The 11,782-nt window shown below is 57.0% G+C and overlaps 1 protein-coding gene across 24 annotated transcripts in view; it reads left to right on the top strand.

Annotated features, from left to right (window-relative positions):
* GRB10 (growth factor receptor bound protein 10) overlaps nucleotides 1-11,782 on the top strand; it is a 160,258-nt gene that overhangs the window by 123,809 nt on the left and 24,667 nt on the right. For all 24 annotated transcript variants that reach the window (XR_014814227.1, XR_014814226.1, XR_014814228.1 and 21 more), the window contains 5 exon segments: nucleotides 710-866; nucleotides 6,826-6,941; nucleotides 7,933-8,001; nucleotides 9,508-9,645; nucleotides 11,196-11,306. Coding sequence is in view for 21 of the 24 variants with exons in the window: in XM_084974058.1 (XP_084830184.1) it covers nucleotides 710-866; nucleotides 6,826-6,941; nucleotides 7,933-8,001; nucleotides 9,508-9,645; nucleotides 11,196-11,306 (591 nt within the window). In the remaining 3 variants the exon portion in view is untranslated.

Genomic DNA, 11,782 nt, shown 5'->3' with positions numbered 1-11,782 from the left:
GGCCTCTCACGTTCCCCTAAAGGCTGCAGCCCCGTTGCTTTTGTGGCTGGGCAGGGGGGTTTGGGGTCCTCTGGATTTCGGCTTGGCCAGCATCCCCTGGCCTGGGTGCTGCTCGTAGGGGACGGCTTTGAGCAGTACGGGGGAGATGGAGCCTGCGTGTCATTTCGAAGGGGAAGTGGCCAGAGAATGTCGTGACTGCCCTTACTCTGCCCTTCTTCTGCGTGTTTTGTGCTTCGGCAAAGTCACATCGCCTTCCTAAGCCCCAGTGAACACGAGGTGGGGGGGGGCAGGAGGGGGCAGTGGGTACACTGGGGACCTAGGAAGAGAGACCTGCTGGACAAAGTTGGGATTTCTGCAGGCTTCAGTTGCTTTGTTTCTACAGTTGGTTCACCTGCAAAGCACCCAATCCCAAAACCGCCAGCAGGACTTCCCAAGACAGGCTATGGAGAAGCAGCCCACACCCCAGCTGGCCAGTGTCCCCGAGATACCCTGACCCTGGGCAGTGTAGTAATCCCGCCTGCTCTGGGCGGGGGTGCGGATGGGCGTGTCCTCAGACCCACGGCCTTCGGGTCGCCTGCTGCCTGGAAGCACAGTTATGCATGTGTGGGAGCCCTGCTGCCTATGCTTGTTTCTGTTTTCTTTCGTGTTAGTGTTTATTTCTGAAAACCCAGAGTTGTTCATCTGTAGGTGTCCCCTTCTTGTGTTGCAGGATGTTAAAGTCTTTAGTGAAGATGGGACGTGCAAAGTGGTGGAGATTCTGGCGGACATGACAGCCAGGGACCTGTGCCAGTTGCTGGTTTATAGAAGTCATTGTGTGGATGACAACAGCTGGACGCTGGTGGAGCACCACCCGCATCTGGGATTAGGTAGGGAGCAACCCCAGGGAGGGGCAGCACCAGGGAGGGAGCAGCACTAGGGAGGGGCAGCACCAGGTGGGGAGCAGCACCAGGGAGGGGCAGCACCAGGGAGGGGCAGCACCAGGTGGGGAGCAGCACCAGGGAGGGGCAGCACCAGGTGGGGAGCAGCACCAGGGAGGGGCAGCACCAGGTGGGGAGCAGCACCAGGGAGGGGCAATGCCTGATGGAGAACAGCACCCTGTGGGGAGCAGCACTGGGTACTTGGTGTGACATCAAGGGAAGACCACCCTCGGCCGACGGTCACTGAGTATCCCCTGCCAGTGTAGGAGGTGGTCTGTGTGTTGTCCTCCTGCCTCTTGTCTTTCTCCTAAAAATCTCACCTTCCTCCACCCGACTCCTCTCCCCTCTGGTGCTTTCAGAATCTCGCTCTTGGATGGTTGAAGCAGGGGTTCCCAAGGGCTCAGACACTAAAGCAGGGTCTCTGATTCAGCAGGAGGTCTGGGCGGTGAGAGACATGGGGGCTCCCTGCACACTTGTGGAGGGGCCCTGGGCCGGTTCTGGCATCACCACAGAGCAGATTCTCCCCCCGACGGGCCAGGGCCAGGCGGCCACAGCGACAGCCTGCAGGAGGGCACGGGGAGGCCCCCAGGCATGGGCGCGGGCCGTAGAGCAGTGTCATCTAAGTTCGAGACTTACACACTGGCTCTGCGTGGTTCAGGACAGCAAGAGAGCATTTTGGAACGTGTACCATTCGCAGACCTTACTGAGGTCTTTTTGCTTTGTTTTGCTTAGGTGGTTTATTTTAAGTAAAGAAGCTTTTCAGACTTCGATGTAAATTTTTACTGGATTACATACGATGCATACAAAATCATAGGCACATATTTAAAACCAGGATTTTCTCTAAATCAGTAATTATATTTTCTTCCATGTCCAGAAGGAGAGAAAAACGACACAGCTCGCAAACGTCTTCCTATAGGTTTTCTCATAACCTTTGTAGAAAGACTAGTAAATTGAAATTAAATCTGGTCCCTTCACTAAATAGCATTCTTGCAACTCACACTGTACAGTCTAAGCCTACAGAATACGAGGCATATTTGGGTGGGCCTTGCTTGAAGACTTGTGTTCTAGCCGCCCTAGGAAACACCTTCTGATTTCTTTCCCATCACTGTGGATCTGCAGGGTACTTGTGTGTCAACAGAGGCTGTCCCCTTTGTCGCCAGCGGCCTCCTCCCGCGGGTACATTCAGTAGTGCCACAGTGCAGTGACCAGTAACACCACTGCTCGGTGGAAACTGGCTGGCAAGCTCCAGTGCGGGACATCCATGAGTGACCCCTAGAGGTCCTGGGGCCACCAGAAGTGCCTCTTGACATGCAAGTAATTTGGAAGTTAAAATAGTTTGAACCTTGGAGTTCCGTCGTGGCTCAGCAGAAATGAATCTAACAAGCATCCATGAGGACTGAGGTTCAATCCCTGGCCCCACTCAGTGGGTTGAGGATCTGGCATTGCCATGAGCTGTGGTGTAGGTCGCAGATGCAGCTCGGATCCTGAGTTGCTGTGGCTGTGGTGTAGCCGGCAGCTACAGCTCCGATTCGACCCCTAGCCTGGGAACCTCCATGTGCTGAAGGCGTGGCCATAAAAAAAAAAGTCAGAACCTTGCAGTTTGTATGTGCACATACACACACACACACACGTGCTTATATAGGCCCTCACACACACATGTATATGATTAATTTAAAAAATGCATCAGCATAGTTGGACCCAAGTTTAATGAATATTGCTGAAGGCTTACTCAAAAGTCTGTGCATTTAATTTGAGAGAAACGATGGAAGAAGCTTCTGCAGCTGTTGTAATACCTGCGATGCGTGAAAACAGCAGAGAACACGTGAAACAGGAGCCGATACCTAGAACACTGCCTAAGGAAGCTTCGTTCAAGTAGCGCTTGATTTCTTGAAGGTCACAGAGTAGAGAAGAAACTGGACACGTTAACCTCGGGAAGGGCTCAGCTGCGCGAAGTCCAGTGTCTTCCGAGGAAGCCACAGGGGCAATGCGAGCCGCGCACGCAGTGTCCGGGCTGTGCTCGTCTTTGTTCCTTCTCCTCTTCACAGACGGATTCATGCAGGCCCCTTCGGGGGATGGGAGGTGGTTATAAAACCCAGAGAAAAGGGGCAGAAGAAGAGCAAGTGGAACGGTGGGAAAGTGAAAAAGAACATCGGGATCAAATTTCGGATCCTGTTTAACATAGAAATCTGGGAGCTGAGGGGCGGTGCCCTGACATCCCCTCGGAAGCGTCTTCCTCACCTTCTGCCACCGGCTCCCTTCTCGTGAGCAGCACAGGGACGCGCTGGCTTCCGTGGAGGGCTGGGCAGGTGTCGGAGCCGAGCCACGCCGCCCCTCAGGTCAGCGCCTGGGGCACCAGACCGCCGCCGCCGCTCGGAAGGGCTTCACCGCACCCCCGCCCTCCGTGTGCCCTGCCCATTCGTCCCGATCCACGCCTGACATGGAATTCTTTTTCATTCAGGTTGTTATAGGCGAGAATCCCCTCCCCTCCACTGTCCACTGGTGTTTCGTGGCCAGACACCAGGAGTGGGGAAAAGGCAGGCCCCGGACCCTGTTCAGACCCCCCGTGGGCAGGGCTTTGGGGGCGCCGCTCCCAGGAGCACAGGTGTGGTGGCATAAACCGCTTGGGTAGGGTGGGCAGTGTCCTCTGACGGGCAGTGTTCCGGGCATGTTCCTGGGTCCTGGCACACACGTCTGCCACTCCCTGTTCTCAGGGCAGAGCCAGCAGCCCACCCCCCCACCCCGCCCCCCGTCACTGATCCTCCCTTTAGGAAGTCCCTGTCCCATGGGGTGTGTGTTGGGGCTGCTCCCGGGACCTGCACACAATCGAGGCTGCTGGCTCAGGCCAGAGGGAGAGATGCTTGTGGTGGTTCCCCCAGTAATGGGGGGGGGGGCGCCCGCCTCGCCTGGCAGCTTTGGAGTCTGTGCAGAGCTTCAGAATTTGAGGGTTTTCAAGCACAGATACTGCGCTGATCCTTGCAGCTAAGATGCTACACCTTAACGCTGTTAATCCTTTCACACCCAGAAGGGATTTGGGAGGTGGGGGCAGCTCCCAAGACAGCCATTCTGAGGTGGCTTCCTTTCCCCCAGCAGGAGGGCTGCAGCCCCAAAGGTGCCCATGGGGCAAGAGCGTCTCACTCACGGAGGGGCAGGAACGGTGGCAGCTGCCAGCCTGGCAGGCCGCGTCTCTGGCTGGCAGGGCCCTCTCTGACCACGCTGGCTGCCAGAGCCAGTTCCGGTGGCCCTCCTGGTCCCCCCTGCCGGCTCCAGTGGTCCTGGTCCTGGACCCCTCGGTGGTTTGAAAGGTTGGGCAGAGTCCTTGGCGGTCCCCATCTCAGGTCACCACGCGTCCGTGTGCCGAGCCCCCGCCTGAGCGTGTACCTTTCCTGGTCTCCAGCTGTCAGGGGGCTTCCAGGTCCCACCTGATGAGGATATTTCGGCCTTGGTGTCTTGTGTTGGCCCTCAGACGTGGCAGCACCGTCCCCAGCCAGTGCCCCCGGACAGCCCAGAGTCCCACCCGGAGGGGCCGAGAGGCGCCGTCACTTTGGGAAGCGCTGCCCTGCTGTCTGCCTCAAGCAGGTGTGCAGGTCTGGAGGGCTTTGCTCCAGCCAGGACGCCCTCACACGCAGAGGACCGAGGGCTGTTAAACAACCAGCCTGCAGTGCCTCAAGTTCACAGACTTTTTTAGAAGAATTTCAAGAAACAGGAACTTTGGTGTGAAAACCGCATCTTGGTGCCCCTGTGAACTTGAAGGTGGGCCGGCACGTCCCCTCCACCCTTGGGGTACAGGGTCCCTCCCTGCAGGCCCCGCATCAGGACAGGTGAGCAGGAGAGGCTGGAGCGGAAGTGAGCCTGGAGCCCCGGAAAGAGAAGCGGGTCACAGCCAGGTCCTGTGGCTGAAGGATCTGGGACGTCTGTTGTGTGACTTGGGATGAAAGACCTCGGCGGAGGCAGGAGCCCCTTCTTGGGCTGCTCACTGGTCGGGTGAGGAGGGCGCGGCGGCTGCCCTGTGCTGTCCCGGGCACATGCAGACCCTGATGTGGGCAGGTGTCGACGGGTCCAGGGACAGGCAGCTGTCCACATTCAGCCTTGGCACTCGGGGCCACCCTTGCAGGCCGCTCCTTCTCCGTCTTGTCTCCGTGTGTGTTAGCGCTGAAAGGCACCAAAGGGACTCCTTTGGCCGCTCAGGTAGACAGCAAGCCAGCGGGCTGCTTATCAGGGGATGCAGAAGCCAGGGTGTTTTCGGAGCGCTGGTCCTTGAGCCCATGATGCTCTCACACCGGCCGGAGCGGGGAGCGTCCTGGGTGCTGTTGCAACTGCAGGCCCGTCTCTGCCACATGGGCCCTGCCGGGTGGTGGGGGGCTGTGAGGAGCTGGGGCAGGGGGTGCTGACGCCTCAGCCTGCCTTCGTTACGCCGGCCGGGGGCCCCCGTCAAGCCGGTGGACACCTGCCCCGTCCCGACTGAGTGGCCCCTGCCTCCCCCCCATTGATTTCTCCTTACCTGGTATAAAGATAAAGTCTATAAAACAACCACCAGCAGGTTATTGGGTTGGTTTTTTTCCCCTTATAACTACAGAAATACTTTTCTCTGAATAAAAATCTCGAGGAAGGGCCCTTGTTTGACATGAATGACGCTGCTCCGTGTTGGGAGCAGACACAGCTGTTGCAGGGGCTCTCGGGTTGCGCCTCCGCTCCTGTCCGGGAGGCAGGGCAGGGTCTGGTTCCGGAATTGCTGGCCGGTTGCCCCCGCAGTCAGGGGCCAGTGGACCTGCCCGTGGGTCACAGGAGGTGTCAGGCCTGGCCCTTCCTGGGGTGCCTGAGCTTCCTGTCTGTCTGGGGAGGAGACTTGGGCTTGACCCATGTCTGTCTTTACTGCGGAATCTGCGTGCCGACGTGACCGCTCAGCCCAGTGCCCCGGTGACCGCGTCCTCTGTCGGCAGGGTTTCTCCCACGTACCGAGACGGCTTTGACTTAGAAATCCTTTCGGTCCTTCCTTGGGGACGACACTTTCTGGGGGTTCGGCCCTGGCCGCATGAGTGGAGGTGGCGGCTTGGAGGGCCGACCCGGCCTTCTGTGTCAGTTTCGTGGCCTCTCCTTCTCTGCCATGTGGGTGTCGGTTCGCACACACTGGGGCTGCTCCTGTGGTTGACCCCTTTGTGGAGCACAGTGAGTTCCCCGCTGCCCGTCAGAGCAGCTCGAGGGAGATGGGCGTGCGGCTCCTGCGCCACGTGGAGCCAGACCCGTCCCAGGGCGATGGTGCCGCACGTTCCTGCACTGAAGTGTGTGTGTGTGTGCGCACGCGTGTGCACACGCACAAGTGCTGTGCCACGTGTGTGTCCTTCCCAACCACGCAGTCCAGCCCCAGGACGTGTGTGTGGCCTGGACTCTAGCTCACAGATGGGTGCGGGCACGGGCCGCCTGGGGGTTGCCCACCTGCATCCCCGTTCGCTCTCCCCCCTTTCAGGCAACTAACTGAGTTTCATGAAACCCAAGCCTTTCTGTCTCTGCCGCCCCTCTGCCCACCCACCGGGCATCCTCCTCCCTCGCCCACAGCCCTCCCGCTGTTCTTCCTCTTAGGCTGTTTTCCCAGCGGGTAGAGTCCCTGTTCTTTACAAGAGTTGAAATTTCTTAATTTGAAGGCAAAAGCGTTTCCCAAGAGTCTTTACCGACTCCTCAAACCAAATGGTGCCAAGTGGAGATGGCAGCAAAGTGAGGACAGACCCGAGGGCCTCCCGCTGTGGGTCCTGAGACGCGGGTGTGCGCCTCTTAGCCCTGGAGACAGGTTTCAGCTGCTTTCGGCTCTTGAGCTCCTCTGCGCTCTCGGTGGTCAGAGGAGCCGCAGGTCCGCCGGGCTCTGTGAGGCTCCGCGGAGGTTCTGCCCGGCTCACCTCACCCGAGCCTCTCTCTGCAGAAAGGGGCCTGGAAGACCACGAGCGGGTGACCCAGGTGCAGCACACGCTGGCGAGCGAAAGCAAATTTTTATTCCGGAAGAATTACGCGAAATATGAGTTTTTCAAAAATCCCACGGTGAGTCTTCCCTCTTTGGCTTGGGGTTTGGAACTCCTGAGATCCTGCAGTTTATCCTGGGGTTTCATGGGAGCAGATCATAAAATCACTGTGCAGGAAGCGGGAGGGGGCAGGAGGCGGCCAGGATCTGAGCTGCTGTTTAATGAAGCCGTCCCGGCCCGAAACTCCTCTCTGACACTCAGCTAGTGGCTTTGTCCTGCCCAGAGGTGACCATGGGGAAGGGGGTCAGTCTCTACATGGGGGAGGGGCAGGCTTTTCCAGTTATTTTAAAAGGTCATGAATTCGGAGCAACTTGGGCAGATGCTCCGTAAAATAAAAACTCGTGTTTCTCTGCAAATAACAGGTATTATTTGGGGATTACTTATGGAGGGATACCAACGTCCAGGCATGCTGAGCTCTGGTCTCCTTGATTTCTTTCTTTTTTTTTTTTTTTTTTCCCTCCTGTTTCTGGGAGGTGGGCACCTGCCCTGTGAAGGATCAGGGTTGGGAGCCCCATTTGGGCCGTGGCAGGAACCCTGATCTTCATCCTGAGACACAACAGCAGCGACGCGGGGGGACGAGCTGTTGTCCACCTCTGGTTCCGAGAGTCTGGCTGCTGTTCTTACTAAAAGGAAGAGATTTGGTAACTGCTTGGGGAGCACACCGGGAAAAGCCTCTTGACGTCCCTGTGCACGGCTCCCGGTTTCGGAGTCCTTTTCCTCCTGCCAAGCACTGTGTCCCTGAGTTTGGCCGAGTGCCAGCCTTGTCTGCTTGGTGCACTGGCCGCGTGATGCCCAGTGGACATAACGGATGCCCCAGACTTGATCCAGTGTTTGAGGAAAGATGCAGCTGAGTGAAGGAGGCGTTTCCATCGTGTGGTAAAGGACTAAAAAGACTGCTTTTTAAATAGAAATGGTACACAGTTGTAGTGTTTTAGGACTGGCATACCTGCAAGTTTGCTTTTCGCCACTCGTAAGCTAACCTTGAACCCCTCCGTTTTCCCGTGTCCTAGAATTTCTTCCCCGAACAGATGGTTACCTGGTGCCAGCAGTCCAACGGCAGTCAGACCCAGCTTTTGCAGGTACTGGGCTGGGAGGGGCTTCTGCCGCAGTCTCTGCATAGATGGTTCTTCAGCTGCGTTGGGCTGGGTCCCCGGTGCATTCTTACTCACTTATGAGCCTTGGCTTCTCGTGGAGTTTAGAGTAACCAGAAACAAGTGCTGACTGGGGAAAGCTGTGTGTAGCCAGGCTGCTTCAGAGCGAAACAAGCACTTATTAGCAGGATAAACTTCCTCCGACTGAGAGGCCATGGGAGCCGGAGGGCGGGATGGGGCAGCCACAGCTCCCGTGTTCTCTGTGCACGCCCCCATCTGCCAGCCTGAGTCCCTGGAAATCGCTATAGAAATTCTGGGTCCACTTCATGGTGAAAAATGACTGGGTGGGCATAAATCTTTTAAAAGTAGCTGACTCTTCTCTAAAAGCCAGGGCACCTGTCTTAATTGTTTCTGTGCTTTTTAAGTCTGTTCCAACTAAACTCAGCCATCCCCTGCCCCACTGGGGAAGGGCCTCCGGGTGCCTCCTGGGCTCCTTGCTGACTCGTGCTCTTCCTGGGAAGTCAGGCTGTGACTCTGCACCCCTAAAATGTGTCCTTAACAGTGTGTTACATGGAGAATTAACCATTCACCAAGGTACCCGGCACTTTCCAGGTGGCACCTAAACTAGAGAAAAGTCCTGCAAGGTACTGCCACGGGTTCTGCCCTGAGCCCTGCCTCGCCTGCTGTGTTGCTGCCTCCGGAGCTCAGCGTCTCAGTGCTCGGCCTGGTGGGCTCTTCCGGAAAGCCCCCAGACCAGAGCACCTGTCTGCTCGGGGCGAGAGCTGTCGGTGCTTGGGTACCGCAGCCTGTGCAGTGGCTCCTGCTCTTCAGGTGCCTCCCGGAGGCAGCCTGGGGCCTGGCGAACATGCATGGTGACCCCAGGAGCACGGCCTCAGGGGCATCAGGACCTGCCACATGGCCCTTGCCCCTGTGGGAGGAGCTGTGTCCCTCTCGGTCATGCAGAGGACCCCAGGGTCCTCCCCCAGCCTTGCTGGCCCACCTGGACCTGAAGAAAGACGTGCTGCCGGTGGGAGCTGGGGACAGTGGGCCATCGCCAGGCATTGTTCCTCCAGGTACCCAGCCTGCTCTGGAGGGCACGTGGTCAGCCAGATGCTTGCTCCCAGCCCACTGTGCCCCTGATCAGTGCTGCTGGCACTTCTGAGGACCAGACGGAAGGCTTTACAGAAAGCCAGAGTAAAGGGCAGGGTCCTTAAATGTACCGTCTCATTAGAAGATTTATGGCTTCGTGGTTTCTCTCAGCATTAGCTCCTTTTGCTTGGGTGCGATTAAATACTAATTATGTTTTAGGCAACAGCCATCTACATGGGATTTTTAAGCCTTTTGAAAGGAAAAATACAATTTGAAAACACTCTGACCCAAAAAGAGTATTTTAGTAATGAATACAACGGTCCAGTGTCAGTGATGCTGGTAGCACAGCTGCTTTAATAATTTTGTATGAGCATTACCTGACTTTTAAAATATGCCCTTCAACAGAATTTTCTGAACTCCAGTAGTTGTCCTGAGATTCAAGGGTTTTTGCACGTGAAGGAGCTGGGAAGGAAATCGTGGAAGAAGCTGTACGTGTGTTTGCGGAGATCAGGCCTCTACTGCTCCACGAAGGGCGCTTCGAAGGTGAGATGAAACACAGCGGGACCGCCAGTGCCGCCAGGCTGGGGGCGCTCAGGGTGAACGTGGGCTTTGTTTTAAATGCGCCTTGGAAAGGGAATGGGTGTGTTACACGTATAACTGCCCCACTTCGTTGTACAGCAATTATCACACCATCATAAATCAACTCTAGTGAAACTTTTTAAAAAAATGAAAAAAGAGAAATAAATAAAATAACATGCACCTTGGGCTCCTCCTAGCTCATGCCATTAAACTAAACTCAGAGTTCCTGGTACACAGCCCTGCCTGGCAAACTAGAAGTTCTAACACAGCCCCAGGGCGGTGTCGCTCCCCCATCCCCCAGCTGGCCAGCCGGCTCCTCCTGCGGGCTGGGAGCAGAGCCTCCTGGCTGCCTGAGTCCCTTGGAAGATGCTGGCTTAGTTTCCATAATTTGGGAATTGGCATCTAAGCCGTAAGGATATTTGATAGATTTTTGCCACGCTAATGCCAATCTAATACATGTTGTTGTAGCTATTTTACGGAATAAATTGCAGTTTTGTGTGTTTCCCCAGTGGGAAGAGGAGGTGAGGGAGGGAAACAGCCTGTCGGCCTCCAGGGAGAGTTGGGGTGCTGCAGGCTTGTCTGGCCGGGTCTCCTGGTGGCTTTGCACCACTGACCTACTCCTTCCTGTCAAGTCCAAGTGCCTGCCCTGGGGGCGTAATCAGCAGACCCTGGCCACGCACTTAGCATCCAAGAGCTGCGGTCTCTTCTGTACCTGCAGAGGACAAAGAAGAAGGGGACCCCAGGCGAAGGTGCTGGCCTGGCATCCGGGGCCCTGGGGCTGCTCTGGGAAATCCGCCCTGTGGGCTTAAGCGAGAGAAGGGGCGTGGCCCCAGAGAGGGGGCGTGGCCCCAGAGAGGGGCGTGGCCACCAGAGGGAAGGGGTGTGGCTGCCAGAAGGGCAGTGAGCTGGAGAGAAGGCGCAGACCAGAGAGGAGGAGCAGGGCCCCAGAGTAGGCACTGCCAGCCTGCCCTCCATCCGCAGATGCAGGTCTTCTCACGGTGGGGAGAGGGTAACCGCCTTATCTCCCAGCCCCATGTGGGGTGTGCTGAACCCGGGGACGTTTGCAGCCTAGAGCAGGAAACAGACATGGGATGGAGCGTTGAGGAGGCCGAGGAGGGGCCAGCTGTGGGTGGGAGCATTGCAGGCACGCCTGGACTCTGCTCGCGCGGCAGGGCCAAGGTGGAGTGGGTCCTGCCTTTGAGCTCTGGCTGCAGATCTTCTCCCGGCTTTCTCTTCGAACATTAGGCTGTGGCGCTTTGACTTGGCAGAGAGTCGCATACGTTGGAACCCTCTTCTGCCTGAGAATTGGGAAGGGGCGGGGGGGTTTGGCGGGGGCTGGAGGAATGTGGTTTTCACTTCGCACTTAGTTTAGGAGATGCTGTAATCCGTGGACTCTCAGAGGGGAGAGGCGTCGGCAGCGCGCCGAGACTGCCCTCTGTTGGCGAAGACGGGGAACACTTGTTCTCTCTGTGCTGGGAAATTCTCCCCGGTACACCTGACCTTCCTTCCTGCAGGAGCCCAGACACTTGCAGCTGCTGGCCGACCTGGAGGACAGCAGCATCTTCTCCCTGATCGCCGGCAGGAAGCAGTACGGCGCCCCCACGGACTACGGCTTCTGCATCAAGGTACCCTACCCGCAGCCCTTCCAGGCTGCACTGTCCCCATCCTGCTGGGCACTTTGGAATTAAGTCAGGGACCTCTCTTGGTTGCTGCTTTTTTTTTTTAAACAGAAACAATTTCATACTGTATTTATTCATCCATATAAAATATTTCTTGTGTGCTTGTGATGTATCCGTCCTTGAATAGCTCAGATGCTCGGGGAAACGCAGAGTCCGTGATGGGCAGTGCCTGTCGCAGGCCTGGCGGCTTAGGGACCCCCTGCCTGTCACCTGGGTGGGCTCCAGTGACACTTCACTACTAAGTGAGCTGATGCCTTCTGTGTGGACTCTAGTCTCTGGGACAGGAGGCCAGGGGTGACCAAAGCACTGCCCTCCCTCTGCACACGTGGAAGGGCACATGCTCACACGTAGGCTCACACATGCACACATGCGCGCACACACCCCTGTGGGGACACACACACATGTGCACGCCTACACACAGG

The sequence above is a fragment of the Sus scrofa genome, chromosome 9 (assembly GCF_054392235.1).
Source record: "Sus scrofa isolate SSC_HxYL_T2T_F1_AM1 chromosome 9, Sscrofa_HxYL_maternal_Yorkshire_Landrace_v2.0, whole genome shotgun sequence".
Lineage (NCBI taxonomy): Eukaryota > Metazoa > Chordata > Mammalia > Artiodactyla > Suidae > Sus > Sus scrofa.
This window is presented reverse-complemented; position numbering and strand designations above follow the sequence as displayed.